We start from the raw sequence: 22550 nt of genomic DNA, 5'->3' as shown, positions 1-22550 counted from the left end.
GCTAAAGGCAAAAGAGCTAATTATGAAAGTGAAAAATAGAAAGTGAAAAATCTGAGTTAATATAAGAGCCTTGGTGGAGCAGTGGGCTAATGCCTCCTTAAGTAACACCAGCTGCCTGCAATTAGTGCAGGTTCGCATCCCACCAGGCTCAAGGTTGACTCAGCCTACCATCCTTCCGAGGTAGGTAAAATGAGGACCCAGATTGTTGGGGGCAATTAAGCTGACTTTGTAATAATGCCGCTTGGGGGGGGACGAAAGCCCTAATAAGCAGGCATATACATAGAATGAAGGCTACTGCTAAGCTTGTAAGCCGCCCTGAGTCTTCGGAGAAGGGCGGGATATAAATGGAATTAAAATAAAAAAAATAAAAAATAAAAAAATGTAAAAATATTAAAACAAAACTAATACCAGTCAGCATACTTAGTGAATTTATAGTTGACAGCAGAAAACTGATGTTTTGGTTTGGTTTATTTTCTTTTCCAGTTCAAGAATAGCTACGGTAAAGGAGGGAGAGTATACCGGCAAAATAAAGAGATTATTCCTAAGAAACTGGAAATAGCAAACTTTGGTAAAATCAGGACTGATAAATACATTTTAGGACAAAGATCAAACTAGTTAAATCAAGTGTCTTTTTTATGAAGGTCATTCTTATTACCGGCAGTAAACACTGAAAAAGAGTGAAAGAAAAAAGATAAATGCCTTCAAATTAAGTAGCTGAAGACAATTACTGAGAGTACTATGGCCTGAAAGAAAAACCAAGCATTCAATCCTAGAAGAAATAAACAAGAGTTTCTGTGAGACAATAATCAGCAAGCAGAAACTTACATATTTCAGACACTTGAAGCAAGCAAGATGGACTGGAAAATAACTGCTATATGGTTAACAAAGTTAAAAAAGACAATAGATAAATTGAATGGATGAGATAAAAACACTATTACTGAATAGCTACAAGTTGAGATAACAAACACTGACCCATACAATAACCAAGAATGGAATAAGTCACAATGGCTAATAACTGCAATACCTCAAAACTCCATTCATTGATTTCCATATGTGCTATCTTTGATTATAATATTTACATTCCTGCAAATGTGAGCTTGTTGATTTTCTTTTTTAAAGTTGTAACTGTTTTCCTTTTCTGTTTGCCTCCAAGTTTCCCAAATAGAAATTTCCCAGAATTTGGTATAGTCAAAGCTTCCTTCAGGGCAACAGAGAATCTATTATTTTCAGGGCTCATGGTAAGATAGTAGTCCTGGTACAGGCATACTAATTATATTTCATTTTGACAACTTTGACAATCTTCAGTAAATTAAATTTATCTCTAATTGTGAACAGGTCTTACTGATTTAATTCAATTTAAAAACTATACTAAAAGCAAGTTTAAGTAATATGTAATAATAATAATAATAGAATTGGAAGGGACCTTGGAAGTCTTCTAGTCCAACCCCCTGCTCAGGCAGGAAACCCTATACCATTTCAGACTAATGGTTGTCTAGTCTCTTCTTAGACTTCCAGTTTTGGAGCATTCACAACTTCTGGAGGCAGGTTGTTCCACTGATTAATCGTTCTGTCAGGAAATTTCTCCTTAGTTCTATGTTGCTTCTCTCATTGATTAGTTTCCATCCATTGCTTCTTGCCCTGCCTTCAGGTGCTTTGGAGAATAGCTTGACTCCCTCTTCCTTGTGGCAACCCCTGAGATATTGGAACACTGTTATCATGTCACCTTTAGTCCTTCTCTTCATTAAATGTGATCAAGTAGTTTGTTGTATGCCATCCAGAGTCACCTGTTTTGTGCAATGGATGGCTATATAAATTCCCAGGTTTGCAAGCCATCAAACAAGTTTTGGCCTCAGACTGGGATGTTGAGACTCATGAATATTTAACTTTATGGGGGGGGACTCCTCTAAAATAGGAAGCAAAATCTTCCATTCCAAGCTGTGGGTGGAATCTGGAATGCATATTTTAAATAAATTACTTTGCAATTTTTTTTCTGAATTTCAAACCGATTTTTGTCTTCTTAATTTACAGCATTAACAATTGACTCAACTACATTTTAATGTTTGAAACCCTGGGTGTCAACATATTTGATGCAGTTGATGTCTCAAATTAAACTTTCATATATAAAACAAAGGAACATTTTTAAAGGCAGCATTAAAGACATTTATGGTTCACATATTAAAGAAGTGAAACACCCAATAATGGAACACCAATGCATGCAGTTTTTAAAAACTTTAAATTTGCTTCATTTAATTTAAAATTGATTCATCAAAATATCTTATTTTGAGTTTACTCGATACTCCAAAGAAAGTATTCAAAAGGACGAGCATCATTATTTTCTCTGCTGGCGATGTAAGAAATTTCAGGGTTCATTGGGTCAAATGATTTGGTCATATGGATCACTAACATCTTTCTGGAATAATATTTAATGTAAATAAACAGACATATGGGAATATATTTTAGTGTTAATGTTAATGCTCTGTTGACACTTTGGAGTTAAGCTATTCGTGAGCAATTATGATTGTTGCTTAGAGAATTGTTTTCAGGAATTTGGAAAAATAGCAATATTCCTGATATTTAAGCCTGAATTACAGAAAATGTGACAACCCTTTTTAAGAAAGCCTATTTTTCCTGTGGCATAAACTATTTGTAATGTTAGACAATAATTATTACTTTCTGCTGTTTACATTTGATTAATATATAACATAAATTGATGGTTTCCCCTTTTCTGGTTTTGACTAGTATAACAACAATAATATTTGCTTATACCACTGACAAAAATTAATCTTTATTATTATTATTGTGTTTGCATTGTATTTATATTTTATACTTGAACTAGAACCTATTTTGGATTTAAGTAAAAATAAATCGCATAGGGAGAAAATAGGAGGGAGTATTAGGTATGTTTTCCACTTTATTATTTATAAGAAATAATAATTGTAAAAATACTAAAGGTGGGCTAAAATAAATAAATACTGTAAAAATAGGGATTTTGTTGCAAAAAGTGCTATCACATTCCTAAATTTTGCCATTGTAGTCTAACATAGCTATTCTCCTACAATATGCACAATAATTTCAATAAACTATGTAATGGATGCAGACAAGCTTGAGCAAACCTAGTTAGACCAGAACACACATAGAAGTAACTGAAATTAAATATCTTAACTATCTTAACTGATAGTAAAAAAAACTCAGGAGCATTTAGCTAAATTCCTGGATAACGCAACTCCTCTCCCCTTTGAGATTAACTAGCCTCAAGACCCTGCTTCTTGAGCTTTTTGATTTTACAGTCTTGCCAGGGAAAGAAATAGAAGATTAATTCAGAGAGTCCACTTCTTTCAGATGGTCTGGGCCTTTTCAAACTAACTGCTGGTTGATGGCTTTAAAATAATACTGTGTTTTCTTTCACTAGTAGAAAGTATAAGGCATTCTATCTGCTTAGTTGAGAGAGAGGAAAGAAAAAGATTGTGGCAGTAGTTACGTGCGAAAACAATTTCTCCTACATGCACCTTAGGCAGAGCTGGCTGGGTAGGTGGGACCAAGGATAGGGGCGGGAGGGGGGAATCCCTCATACTCATTTACAGGCATTTGTGAGATAAAAGGCATGTTCAGGCCAAAAATAATAAGAAAAAGCCAGGAAAGACAGCATCACAAAAACCCTGACAGGTAATCAAAGAAAACCTATGCACAATATCTTTCTCAGTTATGGGATACTGAAGTGACATTCTCTCCCTTGCAGACCTTAAAGAGTTAAGGATTGCTGAAATAATATGAAGCCCTTTTACCAATGTAAAGACTTTTCTTCGGTGTACTTATGTCTGTGAAACATAGTCTTTTCTAAGTTTTAAGGCTTAACATTCAACCAACAGTAAAATTCAACTTCACTTATAGCTTTTAGTCTTTGTATTGGAAATATGAAACGTACTGTCTTTTATTAAAAAGAATGAAGCTAAAACTATATTAAAAATGCAGACTAATCTCTGATAGAAACAAACATGTTTACGCACATAACCAAATTGGTGTTTGTCAAGAAATGTTTCCACCACCCATTTTAGGCAAGCTATTATTGTTCATCACACATATCACAAACTAATTTAACATTATAAAACATCAGGGCTGAAATGGTAAGACTGAATACTCTGCGTGAATGAAAACCTGCTAGAAATGTATTTTTTTACTCCATTCCTATAACTCACGATTATTTCTGCTCTGCTCATTCTGAAGAAATATAGATGGGACAATATATATCTTTACTTAAACTTTCTCATGTTATATTTCATGTTATATTATACATAGAATGAAAGCTATTGCTTAGATTGTAAGCCGCCCTGAGTCTTCAGAGAAGGGCAGGATATAAATGGGATTAAAATAAAATAAATTGAGAATTATTTATCCTGCTTCAAAATATATCTACATTATTGCTTATCTTTATCTCTTTAAAACGTTCCGCCAGTAGCAAAACTGATGGTATAAAAACGCCGTACCTTGTAACTGAAAAGTGGAAAAAGCTCTTAACATTTCAACCTTTTTACATTATAATAGTTGCAACATAGCCCTCCAAATGACAGTAGGCCAATTAGGATAACCTGTTGTTTCTTAGGACATCAGCCTACTATTTTCACGTGTAAATAAACAACTGGGTTAATAAATAGCAGACAGCAAAAGGCTTGATAATGCAAATTTCCCATAGTTGTATACATCGTACAACTGAGAGATCCGGGGGCCAGTGAACTCTCTGCTTTCCATCTGAGTTTCCCAAAGCCAGATTTCTACAATTCCTTTAGCAACTAACTCCCTTTCTATCAAATCCCACTTTTCCTAGGTTTGTTTTGCTCCGAGAGGAAAAAGCGAAGCTGAGACATTCGGTATGTCCACGGGTTCGGGATTCCTACGAACCGAAAGAGACAGCCAATCTGATTATATACCCCAGGGGTCTTCAAACTTGGCCCTTTTATGACTTGTGGACTTCAACTCCCAGAATTCCTCAGCCAGCGAAGCTGGCTGAGGAATTCTGGGACTTGAAGTCCACAAGTCATAAAAGGGCCAAGTTTGAAGACCCCTGATATACCCATCCTTCCAGCCGAAAGAGACACGTGTAGAATCGTTTGACATCCAAGCACACAATAAGCCCGAATAGATTTTTCTCCAAGAAGCGCCTCCCGTGCGGAATACTTTGAGCAAGCACCGAAGAGAAAGAGCCTCGGCCGGGGCTTGCCCTCCCCCCCCCCCCCGCGCACCGTCGGTACGGCAAGCCGAGCCTCAAGGGGGTACACGGGTGTTCTAGGCTGAAGCAAACCTCGGCTCTCCGGTCAACCCCATCAGGTTGACCCGACCCCTCGCAGGACACCCGCAGCCAAACCTCCAGGCAGCGACACCCGACATACGAGCGCCTTCCCCCGCGCAACAAAAAATAATAAACTAAACTAAAATAAAATATAAAATAAATCCGCCTTTCCCGGCGCCGAAGGTTCCCGCCCCTCGCCGGTGACCCAGGGCGGGGGATGCACGGAACGACCCTGCCGCAGCAGACCCGCCCCCGGCCGCCAGCTCACTCACAGGTAACGATGGGCTTGTTCTCCATCGTGTAGATAACCGGCGGCTTCTCCACCGTTGCCCTGTCTTCTCCCGGCGCCCCTTGACTGGCCGCTATGACTGCTACCGCCACCGGCGCGAGGTCCATGGACGGGCAGGGAGTTCAGCCCCGGACCTTCCCGTTCCGAGCCATAAAGCCGCCGCGCCGCCGCCGCCGCCGCCGGCCAAGAGACCCGGCTGAACCCCTCCCCTGCAAGCCCAGCCGGCCCCCCTCGTGCGCTACAGTCGCTGGGCTGGAAGAGCGTTCCGGCTTCATCCGCTTCCTGTAGCACCGACGAGCGTTACCCCTTCCGGCCAAGGGAGAAGCGGATGTTAAAGGGGAGGGTGGAATCTGCCGTGACCTCCGATTACATTTTTTTTTTTTGCTCTTAAAGGGGAGTGTGCAGTGGAAAGGAAGGGCTGGGAGAAGAGCAGGTAAGGGGGTGGTGGATGCCTGGCGTTCCGGAGAAAGGCTTGTTTGCAAAGGGAAGTGGGCGAGCGGAGCAGGGCCATAGATATATATTTTTTTCTTCCGGAAAAGGAATATTAGCTGGCATTCTTTATTTCGACGTGATTGTTATCTGATTGTTTTTTTCCTCTCTCCCGAGTATAAGTGATGGAGGCACCTTCTTGATTTCATCCTGGCAAATAGGGGCGTAAGATGCACGTCTGGTTGCACTGGTTAAGGAGAAGAAATAAATTTTACAAAGAGGTCACATTTTACAGCTGTGAATATTTTTTTTTATTTATTTACAGCAATTCCGTAAGGCCTGATGTATCATTCTAGACAATGTACAGGTAGGCCTTGCTTACCGACTGCCTCGTGTTATGATCCTTCACAGTTACCATGCTATTAAAAAAAAAAGAAGCTGCGATAAAGGCACCACATTTGCAATAGTCGCAGCATCCTTCACAACTGGCATGCATTTTTGCTAGTGATAAGCAGAGCTAATAAGGTATTATTAAGTACAAGTAGTCTTCGACTTACGAGCACAATTGAGCCCCAGATTTATCTTTCTAAGTGAGATACTTGTCAAGTGAATTTTGTTCCAATTTACGACCTTTCTTGCCACTGTTGTTAAGTGAATCACAGCAATTGTTAAGTTAGTGACACGGTTAAGTGAATCTGGGTTCCTCATTGACTTTGCTTGTCAGAAGGTCACAAAATGTGATAACATGACCCCGGGACACTGCAACCATCAGAAATATGAATCACTTTGTTCAGTGCTATTTGAACGGTGACTCAATGAACTGTTGTAAGTTGAGGACTACCTGTATTGTAGTTCTTCTAAATACAAACAGAAGTATTTTAAAGGTAAGAGATAAATTATAAAACATTCTAAGCTTTGTTTGGGGATTGATCTATCTTATCTAAAAAAATCCTATGCATTGGGATTTTTATTGTTATTCTCACTTAATGACCACACTTGGGGCCAGCAGCAGTCACTAAGTAGAAAATCACGTGGGCTTATTTTATTTCTTCTTTGGTCAGTAATTAAAGCAACATGGTGACTAGAAAATCAAAATGTGAAACTTACTCCATTGTAACTCTGAAAGGTGGCTGCGTGAGGCAGTCAGTAAGCATGGGCTATTTTTTACTCAGTATTCAGTGATAGCTGCCTATGAATTTGCATGCGTTCAAGTAGTTTTTTACATATACATGGAAGGCAACATATCCAATTTCTTAGCTCTATGAAGGCAACATATTGGAGTAATCAAGTTTTTCACATTTGATTACTGCAGTAAAGTAAAAAAAATCTGCTTGCTTCAAAGTTGAATTCAGGAAAAAAAATAACCTGCTTCCTAGTGCTTAAGCAGGCTTTTTTCCTTCTTTTCTTTTTCTTTCTTCTCCTTGGCTCATCTCAGTTGAGTTTTCTTCCCTCTTTCCTGGTCCCTTTCCCTATCCTTGTCTTAACTTTTCTGCAAGGGAACTATATAGAGGTAGTTCGCTTCGCACTTATGACTGGTTGCCAAGTGCCTTGTGTTCACATGATTACCACTTGCAATTTTCCCTGCCAGTCTCTGAAGAAAGTCAATGGGGAGGCTGGCAGGAAAGGTTGCAAATCACTGCCACCTGCCTAGATGTCTCTGGGGGCTGATTGAAAAAGATCCCTGCCATTTCGTGACTGCTCATCTTGGCAGCTGAAATCCAAGTACGCATGAAGCCCCAAATCCCTGTCTCCCCGCCTTCACGGAGAGCCCCAGAGACCAGGGAGAGAAGGTCACCCAACTCCAAGCCTGCTTGAACCCCTGCAGCTGAAATCCAAGCATGCATGGAGCTTAAGGATTCATGAGATCATTTAAATAACCACAATGGGGAGTACTGGGATTGCAGTCATTAAATGAAACAGTCACTTGGGTGTTGTTTAATCACCACTTTGCTCAGTGACCAAGACTCTGATCTCTATTGTGGTCATTAAGCAAGAACCACTCTGAGTGTACACTCTTGTCTCCATATGTGACAGCGATTTGTGTGTACAAGAGAGAAAACAACTGGTTTATGCAGATGACAGAGACCAACCTGAGAATAAAATACTTGTGAAGCAATATTGCTATATTCTGCCTATTCTCTAAACTCCTGAACTTTGCAAACTATTTTTAAGTCTTCCTATGAACCTTTGGCTTTTCTTCACAAATGGATTGTATGTACAGTCAACACCCACAGTTCAATCTTGCCAATTATCAAGAATCAATCTTGCAGGTACTATACACTAAGGGGAAAAATGATCAGGTGGAGGGCAGAAATTCAGTTAAGAACAAAATTGGGGTATACAAATATATATTTAATATAGTAAATAAGTGAATGTGAAATGCATTTCTGCTAGCAGTGAGCATTCATGGGAGAAAGAAATTTTTAGCAAACAAGAAAAACACATTTTTGCACTACAATACTGCTGCCCCCATTCATCCCCGTCCTAATACTAAAGATAAATCCTTCTGAACCATTCTGTCTCTATCTGTCTACAGTACGTTGCAACTGGCTCTTATTTTGGCTGGCAATGTCTTCAAAAGGAAAGAGAAAGAGCTCCACTTCAATTAAGGAAGGAAGGAAGAAGCAAAGGAGAACCATCAATCTTGATTTGAAAATGAAGATCATCAAAGCACATGACGAAGGGAAGAAGGTGAACATTATAGCACAAGAAGAAGGGCTGGCCCATTCCACCATCTCCACTATTCTGAAGGATAAGGAAAGGATCAAAAAAGCAATTAAAGGAGCATCAGGAACAGATGCCATTATAACAAGACATCGAACAGGCCTCATCCACGAAACAGAAAAACTACTACTACTTTGGATTGAAGATCAAATCCAAAAGAGGATTCCAATTAGCCTTTCTCTCATTCAGGCAAAGGCGCGCAGCATTTTCACAACACTGAAGGAAAGAGCAGGTCAGGACTGCACTGAAGTGTTCACTGCCAGCCGTGGCTGGTTTATGCGGTTTCAGCGAAGATTTAATTACCACAGCACGCGCAAGTCACGTAAAGGTGCAAGTGTTGATGAAGCTGCCAAACGTTTCCTGGATGAACTTGATGATATTATTGCAAAGGGAAGCTATTTGCCTGAACAGATATTCAATGTGGAGGAAACCTGGTTATTCTGGAAAAAAATGCCAGACCGGACCTATATCCACAAAGAGGCCAAAGCAATGCCTGGATATAAAACATTTAAGGAGAAAGTAACCTTGCTATTGGGTGGAAATGTCTCTGGATTCAAGCTGAAGCCATTTCTGGTCCACAAATCGGGGAACCATCGTGCATTCAAAAACATATGCAAGCGCAAACTGCCTGTTTATTACCGATCCAATCAGAAGGCTTGGATGACACAAGTCCTCTTTGAGGATTGGTGTATGAATTGTTTTATACCTCAAGTAAAGGAATATTGCTTGCAAAAAAAGATTCCTTTTAAAATTCTCCTACTCCTTGACCACAGACCTGGACATCCCCCACATCTCCACAATATTTACCCAGATGTAAAAGTGGTTTATCTACCCAAAAACACCACCCCTCTCTTACAGCCTATGGACCAGGGAGCTATCGCAATATTTAAAGCATACTATTTACGTGCAATGTTTGTCAAAGCCGTCGATGTAATGGAGGAGGATAAGAGGATGACATTGCGTGAGTTTTGGAAAAACTACAATATCCTCCACTGCATCAAAAACATTGCAGCCGCGTGGCAGGATGTCACTATGAAATGCATGCAAGGGATTTGGAAAAAGTGTTTAAAATGTTTTCCTGCTCTGGTAAATAATTTTCAAGGATTTGACCATAACAAAGATTTGGATGAAATAAATAAGGAGATTTTGACACTCATGAAATCCCTTGATTTAGAAGTCAGTGCTGAAGATGTGAAAAGTTTGATAGCCTACACTGAGGGAGAACTTTCAAATGAAGATTTAATCGAACTGAAAGAAGAATTGGAAGCACGAAGGATCAAAGAAGAAGAGGAGGAGGAGGAAGAGGAGGAGGAGGAAGAAGAGGAGGAAGAGGAAGAGGGGGAGGAGGAACCAGAGGAAGAACCAGAGGAGGAACCAGAGGAGGAGGAGGAACCACCAGGGGAGGAACCAGAAGAGGAGGAAGAAGAAGAAGAGGAGGAACCAGAAGAACAACCAGAGGAGGAAAAGGAAAAAAGTGTAGAAATTCAGTCCAAAAAATTCAATGTGAAAGCATTGGCTGATGTTTTTTCAGATATTAACCAAAGTTTATCAAAATTACAAAGTATGGATACAAATGTAGAACGTTTTGGAAAAGTTTATCAAGATATGCATGAAATCCTAAGCTGTTATGAAATATATGAAGAAAAAAAGAAAAAAACTTGTGCAAACTAAAATTAGTGGGTTCTTTAAGAAAGTTACTCCTTCCATAACTATAGTTCCTCCCTCATTCCCCTCTCCAGCCAGAGGAATAGAAGAGCGAGGCAATCTTCAACCATCAGCCAGCTATCCCAATGTATCCAGCTTTTCCAAAAACATGAGAAAAGACTATAATTTTGAAGGACTTTGGACAAGTCTGTTTTTGTACTCATTTTGTTAAATATTTTGTTCAGTTCTTGAAAGATAAAAGAAATTGTGTTTGGAAGGTAGAAGTAAAATCATAATTTGCAGGCATTTTATTATTCATTTAGTGACTGCTTTACTTGACTTAACGGAAGCCCAGTCACAATCACATAATTTTCTGTTTAGCGACTAAATTGACAGTCCTAATTTTCTTAATTGTAGTCACTAAAGGAGGACTAAAATGTCAACTTTTCAATTTTAAATAAAATAAACTATATAAAGGACTAAGATGTAAGTTTCTAGTTAAGATTTTATTTAAACTAAGAAAATAGCTTTATAAGTGAATGATAATTATTAAGATCCGGAGAATTTAGGCAGAAGATTGTAGGATTTGGAGGCTACTATATAAAATGCACAACAGTTTTATTTTTGCAGCAATGTCTTGAAATCATGTTGGGTCCAAAATTAGTAATTATCACTAATATCAGATGCAAAGCATTTTCACACTTGTGGCCCATGGCTTGGGCAATTTGAAAGCTGGTTAAATCTATTGAATGAGCACTTGTTTTCCTCACAACCCTTTCCTCCAAACATTAAGGAAAACAATTAATATTTTTCCCCAATCACCTGTGATGCTAATGAGCGGAAACCAAGTCAGAGGAACCCACCAATGACTTTCCTTTAATTCCCTACATTAAAATCAGAACAGCACCGCTGGTTATTCTTGTTCCTGTGGCAGTACACGGTAAAACCAATTGAATTTGTACTAGCCTACTTTTCTGCTGCCTCAAGGAGGGGCAGAATGTGCATTAACATGGTTGAGAGGAAGTCTATTTTGGAGTAAAATGCATAGGATTTGTTGTAATTTATACTGTTGTGTTGTCTATTTTTTTCAGTTCTGAGATTTTATTGTGTTGTGTGTACAGTCCTGGAAGAAGACTTTAAAAATAAGCTGAAAAAACTGCACATAAATTTCTAATAATAAATATTAGAAAATCCTATAATATTGATGCATTCGTTGATGTAGTTAATCATACAGAAATCCTTTCACAAAAGCCAAATTAGAAAACACTTATGCAAATGGATGCAGCCATTTCTCCAGACGGAACTGCTCCCAGTGTTGCTATTTATTTAACAAACAAACAAAAACATTCTAGGAAGATTTAGAATCATTTATTAAAATTCCATTATATACAGATGTGGCCAAAAGTATTGATACCCTCTGCTTTTTCTTAAGAGTTGCCAGTTTCCATGAAATAAGTTGAAAGTGATACAAGGAAATGGCATCTACTATTCTTTAGTCCACTGTCCCAAGGGCAGATGCTTTGAAACTGATGTATGACTTAGCATATTCTTATAATGAAAATGACATGGGCATACAGTACTTATTAGTACTCATTAGAAGTTAAAATACATCATTGCATCTTAATGGCCTGTTAGGCAGAATCCTTAATTGGTATCGCAGGTGTCTTCAATCTTATAATCAGTTGCTCAGCCTATTTCAGGGGTAGGCAACCTTGGCTCTTTTATGACTCATGGACTTCAACTCCCAGAATTCCTGAGCCAGCCATGCTGAGGGGAAAGGGAGAGTTTCCAAGCTGAGCCATGCTGGCTCAGGAATTCTGGGAGTTGAAGTCCATGAGTCATAAAAGAGCCAAGGTTGCCTACCCCTGGCCTATTTGAATGGAGAAAAATACTTGGGCACTTTATACTGTATGCAGCCCAGTGACAATAGACAAGAAAAAGAAAAGCAGAGAGTTGTCTGATGAGGAAAGGAAGATGAGAATAACCAAGCATAGTAAAATGAAAGGCTAGGAATCCATCTCCAATGGGTCTTATTTCCTGTGACCAGGGTGGCTAATCGTTTCAAGTTTAAGGTCCATGGGACTATAGCCAACTAGCCTTGACATTGCCACAAGAGAAAAATTGACCAACAATTAAAACAGAAAGGATAGTTCAAAAGCTGGAGAAAGAACCAAAGAAGACTTCAAAACATACCCTGGCTGACTTCCAAGATCAAAATATAAGAGTATCAAGTTACACCATCCATTGCTTTTTGACTGAAAGTGACCTCTACAGATGGAGTTTGCAATGGGATAATCTATCAAAAAAGGTTGTTGAAATTATTGAAATTTGGTGAGGGGTAATAGCAAAGCAGAACAGAGGAAGGATAGGGAGTGGCAGTAGGGACAGGAAATGTTATGCTAGTATAACATTTTGCTGGTTCAAGGATGGCTGACAAATACTGTGATTGAACTGCAGAAAAAAGTTTAAAAATCTTAAAGGCTGTAATGTTTGGCACATATATTTTGCAGTTAAGTGTGTCATATTCATTTTTGAATAAGGATGCATGTGAATGTGGATGCCAAAGTCTCCTCTTTGGATCCAGATGTGAATTGAGCAAGCCTTCATTGATGTGGTGCATCCATAACAGGAAGCAGCTGTCCAGATAAGATCATGAAGAAGGCTACATTTGTTGATTCAGATCACAGGCACCTCTGTTGCAGCGTTCTTTTTGCACATTGGTCATTAATTCCCCTGGAAACCTCCAAAGAAATTGTCAGTGGTACAATTGGACTGTAGGCAGTGTCCCTTTTCATATCCCCATGATGGGAATGAAGGTATTTCTTCTCTGTTATATGCACAGTAGCCAACATCTATGATACCTATCCATGGAATGCCTTGTCAGTCACACACTGCAACTTGTGCTGCACATGTATTTCTTTACCGGTTTCTAGTGTTTTCAGCTCCCCATGTCAATAAGGGTAAATGTTGGCCCCTGCAGAAGCAAACTAGCATTCTAGAATCCTGTTTCTATGCTAAGTGAGATGCTGTTGCTTTCTGAATCGTGGTACTGCCTTAACTATATTATCTGATTTCAGATTTTCAGACCCAGGGGATGCTGTCCTTTCTCTGGTTTTGCAATTCCTTATTTCCCTGGGGAACAATATCCATTCCATGGTGTTTGGGCACAATTAATCCATGATTTTTAGTATGGCAAGGTCAACATACAAACGATAATCCATGTAAATTTTATATTTGTTCATTTATTTCCTAGTGGCCTTTTATGCCTTAGGTTTTTCATTTTTTCTATGTGCTACTAATAATTCCTCCCTGGGATTGAAATTCTTTAAATACTTCTATGTGCTACCAATAATTCCTCCCTTTAGACTTAAATACTTTGTTCCTGAATATCAGAATATTTCTCAAATCACAATAGTGATATGGGAGACAAAATGCATTTTAAGAGAGAGGGGAGGGTTACAAAGCTTGGTATGCATTACATTTTTCTTATTGTTTCTGTTTTGCTTTGAGGCGGCAGGTAGGAAGATTGGATACAATAACATTCAAGCGGGTAACACTAAATTATATATTGGAAGTGTATGAAGTATAAGTACTTTAAGCCCTTTCAGAGATTATAGCAGATAAACCCCAAAACTGACTTTCCCAGGATCCCATGGAAGTTCAGATCTAGGTGTGCTTTAGAGGACGTGTACCTCTTAATCACTTCTCTTGATTTGAGAAAATGAGAGAGAGCTGTATTTTTCCAGCATTGGCGTAAAGTTTATGTCAAGGACATTTCACAAATAAAGAGATAAAGAATAAAGAAGATACACATCATCATTTCAGTCTATCTCCCTACACCAGATAGCTAACTTTGAGATTAAGGATTTAAGATAAATCAGGCTATACTAAAATAGTTTGTACAAAACAAAAGCATAAGAAATAAGTTTATATTAATCCATAAGCCACTGGTAATCAAAGAACAAAACTTGCACATATGAAAAAGGGACGTACTCCAAAGTGCTTTTCTTCTGAGATTTCTACTATAGCAGGGGTGTCAAACTCAATTTCATTGAGGGCCGCATCAGCATTGCAGTTGCCCTCAGGGGGCCGGGTGGGTATGGCCTGGGTGGGTGTGGCCTACTGGGTGGGCGTGGCTAGAGTGCCTATGGCCTACTGGGTGGGCGTGGCCAGCTCTACATCATTCTCATCAAGGGTGCCTATGGGGGCCTGGGCAGGAGTGGGACAGATCTGAGGGTCTCTGGCAGAAGGAGGGTCTCTGGGCCAGGGCCAAGGCAGTGGGGGCTGTTCCCTCACTGTTTCCAGGATGGCTTCGCGGGCCGCATGAAACTACTTCGCGGGCTGGATCCGGCCCCCGGGCCTTGTGTTTGACATGTCTGTACTATAGCAATAGCAGTTAGAATTTTATACCGCTTCTCAGTGCTTTACAGCCCTCTCTAAGGTTTACAGAGTCACCATATTGCCCCCAAGAATCTGGGTCCTCATTTTACGGACCTCAGAAGGATGAAAGGCTAAGTCAACCTTGAGCTAGTGAGAATCGAACTGCCGAACTGCTGGCGGTCAGCAGAAGTAGTCTGCACCACTGCACCACCAGGGTTCTACAGAAGCTTGAGTTCTGCAAGTCAAACTGCTATTAATTGATAGTTCTTTCCAAAGGAGATGTACATGACTTGTCCGAGTAAGCCTATACATTTTTAAATCTTTACAACAGAAAGATAACTTTGAATAATATTTAAAGTTTTGCCATTTCTATTTCTTGATCTTGTGTTCCAGCTCGAGTGTTGATGTTTTCTATATTTTAAATGACACCTTCATGTACTATCAGTAGGATTTCTCCAAAGTTTGCAGAACTATTATTATTTTAAATAGGGAGTCTTTAGAATTGCCCATTAAGGAATGAATGATAGGGACAACAGAAGGATGGGAAGGGAGAGGCAGATAAGGTACTGAATGGAGTGCAATAGAGGAGGGCATGCTGTAATTGAATGAATGCAATAGTGAATAAGACCAATCTATACTGGGGCTGTTATGGTTGTGACAAATGAAACTCTTCAAAGAACTTCAAGGCATTGTTTACCTTAAAGAATCTTTATTCAAGTAGCATAGCTTCGGCAGGTACATGGTCAAAGCCAAAATCTGAATTCTCCTCCCCTTAACAGGGGTCTTCAAACTTGGCCCTTTGGTGACTGGTGGACTTCAACTCCCAGAATTCCTCAGCCGGCGTGCCTGGCTGAGGAACTCTGGGAGTTGAAGTCCACCAGTCACCAAAGGGCCAAGTTTGAAGACCCCTGCCTTAGCACATAGTATCAAACAAAATTCCCTCCTCTAATTAGCAGTCATAAATCACATTCTCCAGTTAGTTTGAATTGCGGGTTTTCCCTCCTGTCCTCTAATCCGCCATCTCTTACCATCTCTTATTTCAAAAGCCCATGAGTTCATACACTTTTACAACATTGTTATGTCTAACTAACTCCCATCACATTCCTCCTCCTCCCCCAGTATCATCTAATTCTAAGAATAAAGCATAGGAAAGAAAAAGACTGCATCTCCATATGTTGTCAAAGCAAGAACATCCGATGTTAGCAGCATTGATGGGCATTTCATTGTAAACCCTACTTACAAACATATATTTTGAATTTGTGGGTAAAGAAAATTAATTAAAGATTAAGTATTAGATGGGAAAGAATATTCTAGTTGGGTACTGAGACTGAAGAGCTGCCAAGCAGCATTTTAACATAAGCGTATTACATTGATCTCTGATCAGAATGATCCAGGCTTTCCAAATAAATTATGAATGAATACAACCATTACAAAAACAGTGCAGACTCCCTTTTTGTTTTTATTTTAATCCTATTCTAAAAGGATGAGGTACATAGCTGTAGATTTCAATTAGAACGTGAGAAGAGAAAGAAGGAAAACAGTTTAAAAGCGCTCCAGTTAGAATGGTTGGTGCTATCAGAAGCCTTTTTATCATTTCAGTTTGCCTTAACAGCTAACAGTGTGCTGCAGCTGCCAAAAAAGCCAACACAGTGCTAGGCTGCATTAATAGAGGGACAGAATCAAGATCAAGTGAAGTACTAACACCACTTTACAATGCTTTGGTGAGGCCAGACCTGGAATACTGTATCCAGTTGTGGTCACCACAATGTAAAAAAGATGTCGAGACTCTAGAAAGGGTACAGAGAAGAGCAACAAAGATGATTGGGGGGCTGGAGGCTAAAACATATAGGGAACAGTTGCTGGAATTGGGTATGTGTAGTTTAATGAAGAGAAGGACGAGGGGTAACATGATAGCAGTGATCCAATATCTCAGGGGCTGCCACAAAGAAGAGGGAGTCAATCTATTCTCCAAAGCACCTGAAAGCAGGACAAGAAACAATGGATGGAAACTAGTCAAGGAGAGAAGCAACCTAGAACTAAGGAGAAACTTCCTGACAGTTAGAATAATTAACCAGTGGAACAACCTGCCTCCAGAGGTGGTGAATGCTCCAACACTGGAGGTTTTTAAGAAGAGACTGGACAGCCATTTGCCTGAAATGGTATAAGGTTTCCTGCCTGAGCAGGGGGTTGGACTAGATGACCTCCAAGGTCCCTTCCAACTTTTATTATTATTATTATTATTATTATTATTATTATTATTATTATTATTATTATTATTATTATTATTATTATTATATGAATAAACAGTTACTAAATCTGCCTCTCTGATCTATCACATCCTAGCACCTAAATCTAAAGAAGACTGACGTAAGGATTTTGGAATGAATAAAGTGTTAGACTCATCCTGAAGGTTTACTTGCTGATTGATGTGGCTCCATAGTTATTTTTAATTTATCCTTCTCCTTGAGATCTTAAAGAAGAAGAAGAAGAAGAAAATGTAAAAATCCCTCTGAGTTGAGCTGTAGTCTTTTTTTACTACTTTCACTCTGACCTCTTTAAAAGTCTCTATTACAGTAGTAAGGAATTTCTATGAAATGAAAGCCTGTTTATGGCAGCATATAATTCAGTCAAATAACTGGAAGAAAGGACGGGAACTGCATATATACAATATCTTGAAAATCTCCATTAAAACCCTACATGGGACAGGGCTGCATTATTTGAGGGATTCCCTTTCTCTGATTATGTTTGCTCATCTTACTAGGTCCAGAAGGATGGGCTGTTGCAAGTCCTTTCCACGAGGCAGTATCATTTAAGGTGACCCAGAAGACGTCCCTTCTCTGTTATTGGTCCCTGCATCCTGGATAGCTTTGCTCCCAAGATTTGGATGGCCCAGACCTTGTCAATCTCTGGGAAAACTTAAAACCCAGCTTTACTTCAGGCACTGGGGCTAAGCTGTTAGGTGAGGTTGAGTGAGAAATTTTGTTTGGCGTGTACTGTATATTGCATATTGTTTTGACAATTCTGTTCTTGTTATGATGATTTTAATTGTTCTTTTTGGATGTTCGTATTGATTTGTAATATTCTATTAGCCATCCAGAGTTGTGAGAACAACTGTATAAATAAACATTTCCTTCTGCATATCGTTATAACAGTCCTTGTTTAATGACTACTTCAGCAACCATTTGAAGTTATGATGGCACTGAACAAGTGGTACTTACAGCCAATCCTAGAAGCTCCTGACATCCCAGCATCCCATAGTCATGTATTTGCAAATCTGGGTCCTTGGCAATTGCCTTGCACTGATGAAAATGGTCGGGTGATCACCATTTGCAACCTTCCTTGCCCACAAAGTAAATGGGAAAGCCAGCAGGGAAGGTCACAAGTACTCTGGTAAGTCACTCACACCCCTCCCCCACCCAGCAGCAGCTACCTCTGGCCCTGCCATGCTTGCACTGCACCTCACACCTTATCTGTCTGCCAGCCTGCTTGCAAGCCACCCAGGACTCACTTAATGACCTGCACCCCTTGCTTAATGATGGCAATGGGGAGTGCCAGGATTGCCATTGCTAAGAGCAGCCGACACATGATGTCATGCTTTAGGACCACATTGCCCAGTGATGCCAATTCCAATCCCAATTCTTTTTGTTAACTGAGGATTGGATTGGATAGAGTGGGAAGCCCAAAGTCCCTCCCTGAAATGTTACTATCAAGTAGGGCCTAGGAAGCATGCCTTTTCCACGGCTGTCCCTACCTTATGGAACACTTTCCTCCTGACAATCCACAGCCCCTATCCTGATAGTCTTCCAGAAGACCATTAAAACTTGGCTCTTTACCCTGGTGCCAGGGTAAAGTAGTAGGGCCTATGGAAGGTTGTGGGGCCAAAGATCGGGCCATAGCAGACCACAGGTTTCCTTAACAATTGCCATAAAAAAGTTATAAAATTGAGCCTGTCACGTGAGTGACCGAATTAATGACCATCACAAAGTACAACATGATGGGCAAGCTCCATTACTATTGTAAGGTGAGAACTACCTGCAAGTCATTTTAAATTGAGGCATGCAAGCAGCATGTTTTCTGCAAGCGAGTTGGGCAGGAGCCGTTCGCTTGCTAGCCCTTCCCCCCAAAACACGCCACTTGCTCACTCACCCTTCCTCGCTTGTCGCTCCCCTTGCTGTTCCTCCGAACAGGCCGGTCTGCCACTTTTATACCTTTTCTTCTCTCCGCCCTTTTCTCCTCCGGGTGCACCGGAAGCTCCAATTAGTATGTCGAAACAGATCCTGGGGATTCTGGCAGCTCCAGCTGATCTGCTCCAGGTCTGTGCGGCTCCGTTTTAACTGGTTCCCTCCCCCACTCCAATTCGCTAGGGCTCGCATACCACCAGCCAGGTGCTCAACGTACCACTGGTGGTACGTGTACCACTGGTTGAAAAGCCCTGCTCTAGAGATTACATCAGCAACAAAATTAGAACTGGGCTTCTTGTAGCAAATGGCAGTTGAGATGGTGTTTTGCACGTTTACATGCCTATCTGTGCAAATATATTGAATTCTTATCAGAAACGGCTTAGAACAGGGTTAGAGGTGGGCTGCAAGGCAAAGTAAGAGATTTGTTGGTTGCAACCTCTACTAACTTTATTTTCTGTCATTGTGCCCTGCTGCTTAAATTATTTTTACATTTTTATGTTACATTGCATTTTGTATTTTATATTTTCTTTTATCCAGTGCAGATTGGGTCTGCAACCCATAATAAAGTTACTTTTAGTTATGGAATGTTGTTTCGGAATAGTCCTGGATCTTCCCCTCCAACCCAGCTCCTCATCCGCTTTCTCAGAATATTGCTCAGTTTACATTCAGTAATAGTCAGGGCGACAGATCTCTAGACTAAGACATCCATACTGGCAATTTATCCCTTTGGCAATGTGAATCCCACATTCCAGGCATCTGTCTATTTAATTTCATCCTGCCACAAGGTCAGTTACTGATTGTTGTGGTTGTTTTTCCTGCCAGCAAGTGATGCTTGTGGCAATAGAAATGGAGCTGGGGAATATATCGCTACCTTTCCTTAGTTTGTCCTGTATTAAAAGGACAGCAGCAATTGCCAGTCAAGAAATGTTGCACAATAGGACTTGGCCATCATCAGACGAATGAAATTTATATTAGCATAAATTTGGGCTGATTCAAGGACTAAGGAAATGCAAATTAATGTGGCTGTATGGAAGAGTTCTCAAGCTATAGTATATTTTGTTTTTGCTTGGTGTGTTATATGACCCCAGTCATTGTTTATTATTTAGCCACTGTTTATTTTTAGTGCACTGAGCAAACTGAGTTAATTATGGTTTATTGACTAAAATGTTGCAAATGCAATTTGTGAGTCATTGAATATCTGTGCAGAATTAATCATGACACTTTTGCAGTTCTTTCATTGCAGAGAAATGACATTAGAAATAAGCATGCAAGGATAAACCATATTAGGAATTTGGGCAATTATTGAAAATGGAAGCAAACAGGAAAACTAAAGTACTGTGCTTCAATAGTATTCGGCATTTGTAAAATATGCATTTCTAGATTTTACTCATCCATGTGAGTATTCAGCATTTCTAGTTTCTTCTTATCCATGTGAGGAATATTTTGCATTAGCTTTGGAGTAATGATGCTTTATTGCAGCGTTTCCCAACCTTAGGAACTTGAAGATGCGTGGACTTCAACTCCCAGAATTCCCCAGCCAGCATAGCTGGCTGGGGAATTCTGGGAGTTGAAGTCCACGCATCTTCAAGTTCCTAAGGTTGGAAAATGCTGCTTTATTGCACCCTAATGCTCTTTTTCCTTTCCTTAAAAAATGAGGGAGGGGGGAGAAAAAAATGTGATGCCTCCTATCCAACCTATCTTAGGCAGAAGGAATTGTTTTCAACTTAAGTATAATTATTACTCTGGAAAGCACAAGATTGGAAGAAAAATCTAAAGAAGAGTACAGGTAGACCTTGACTTAAAAAAAGTGTGCTTAGTGACACAACCGCACTGGAAAAAAGGAACTTATGGCCATTTCACAGTTATGACATTTGCAGCATCCCCATGATCATGTGATCCAAAATTCAGATGCTTGGCAACTGCTTCATATTTATGACCTTTGCAGTGTCCCAGGATCATGCTATCCCCTTTTGCAAACCTTCTGACAAGCAAAGTCAATGGGGAAGCCAGATTCACTTTAACAACCAGGTTACTAACTTATCAACTGCAGTGATTCACTTGACAACTGTGGCAAGAAAGGTCATAAAATGGGGCAAAACTCATTTAACAAATGTTTCAATAACATAAATGTTGGGCTCATGTTGTGGTCATAAGTAGAGAGCTACCTGTATAAAAAGGAAAACGTGTTGCAAAATGTTTACCCAGAGTTTATCAAATAGGTAAGTTACTGATCTTAGAGAGCAGGGGTGTCAAACTCAATTTCATTGAGGGCCGCATCAGCATTGCGGTTGCCCTCAGGGGGCCAGGTGGGCGTGGCCTACTGGGTGGGCATGGCTTACTGGGTGGGCGTGGCTAGAGTGCGTATGGCCTACTGGGTGGGCGTGGCCAGCACTACATCGTTGGCATCAAAGGTGCCTATGGGGGCCTGGGCAGGAGTGGGACAGATCTGAGGGTCTCTGGCAGAAGGAGGGTCTCTGGGCCAAGGCAGTGGGGGCCATTCCCTCACTGTTTCCAGGATGGCTTCGCGGGCCGCATGAAACCACTTCAGGGGCCAGATCTGGCCCCCGGGCCTTGTGTTTGACATGTCTGTTAGAGAGGAATAAAGAGTATTGTACAGGTAGTCCTGGACTTACAACCTTATGTTTAGTGACCATTTGAAGTTACAACAGGACTGAAAAAAGTGACTTGCAGGTGAGGTTCACACTTACAACCATTGCTGCATCCCTGAGGTCATGTGATCAAACTTTGGATACTTGGCAACTGGCATATATTTATGACGATTGTAGTGTCCCAGGGTCACGTGATCAACTTTTGCAGTCTTCTGACAAGTAAAGTCAATGGGGAAGCCACTTAGCAACCGTGTTGCTAACAATTGCAGTGGTTCACTTAACTGTGGCAAAAAAGCTTGTGAAATGGGACAAACTTCACTTAACAACTGTCTTGCTTAGCAATGGAAATCTGGGACTTAATTGTGGGTGTAAGTCGAGGACGACCTGTATAAAGGAACTAACTCATCTGTAGGGTCAGTACAAAGGAGTTTGCTGCCTGCATTTTGCTGGTAATTATAAAAATATACGGTACCGAATATCGGCCAAGTTCTTAGGTACCTGAAGCAGAGAAACAACAGTACATGACTTGTGTAAATGATTTGCTCCATATGTTCCTGATGTTTTACATTATGAAATGGATTCAAAACTGAATTGTGAAGAGTTAATTTTTTGTTCATATTGTAGGATATCCTGGAAGTTCCATCAGAAGCGTTAGGGCACTGTAGTCCTGTGATATAAGATGTTGGATTAGGACAGGGAAGACCCAGATTTAAGATCACCTTCAGTCATGAAAGCTGAGTCATGTGACTGAGCCACCTTTTCTCTCCTGACCGAGAGGTTATAAAGAGCTCCAAGAAATAAAATGAAATTGATAATAGCAACAGCAATTTACTAAATCTATATGCCAGCTAACTCTCAACAGTTCTGGGCTTTGTCACCCCATAAAATATGGGGATAACAATGGGAATAATAATATTTGATTTTGTCAAGTTTCCAATAACAATGATAAAAATACCTTGAAACATTCAGCCAAAGCTGCAATCAAATAAACTAAGTCGCCCAATCTAATGCCA

The 22550-nt window shown here is 40.1% G+C and overlaps 2 protein-coding genes across 2 annotated transcripts in view; one reads left to right on the top strand and one right to left on the bottom strand.

Moving 5' to 3' along the window:
* TRAPPC10 (trafficking protein particle complex subunit 10) overlaps positions 1–5837 on the bottom strand; it is a 53965-nt gene extending 48128 nt beyond the window's left edge. Inside the window, exon 1 of the mRNA XM_083362454.1 lies at positions 5554–5837. Coding sequence (XP_083218580.1) covers positions 5554–5677 — 124 coding nt within the window. The 5' untranslated portion in view covers positions 5678–5837. The remainder of the gene's footprint in view (positions 1–5553) is intronic.
* Positions 5838–8654: 2817 nt separating this feature from the next.
* LOC310639526 (tigger transposable element-derived protein 1-like) lies at positions 8655–10394 on the top strand (the record flags this gene model as incomplete). Its single annotated transcript, XM_083361276.1, has 2 exons — positions 8655–9921; positions 10255–10394. The coding sequence occupies 2 exons, from the start codon at positions 8655–8657 to the stop codon at positions 10392–10394; spliced, it is 1407 nt and encodes a 468-aa protein (XP_083217402.1).
* Positions 10395–22550: the final 12156 nt, after the last annotated feature.

This window comes from Vipera ursinii (genome assembly GCF_947247035.1).
Source record: "Vipera ursinii genome assembly, chromosome: 4".
Taxonomy (NCBI): domain Eukaryota; kingdom Metazoa; phylum Chordata; class Lepidosauria; order Squamata; family Viperidae; genus Vipera; species Vipera ursinii.
This window is presented reverse-complemented; position numbering and strand designations above follow the sequence as displayed.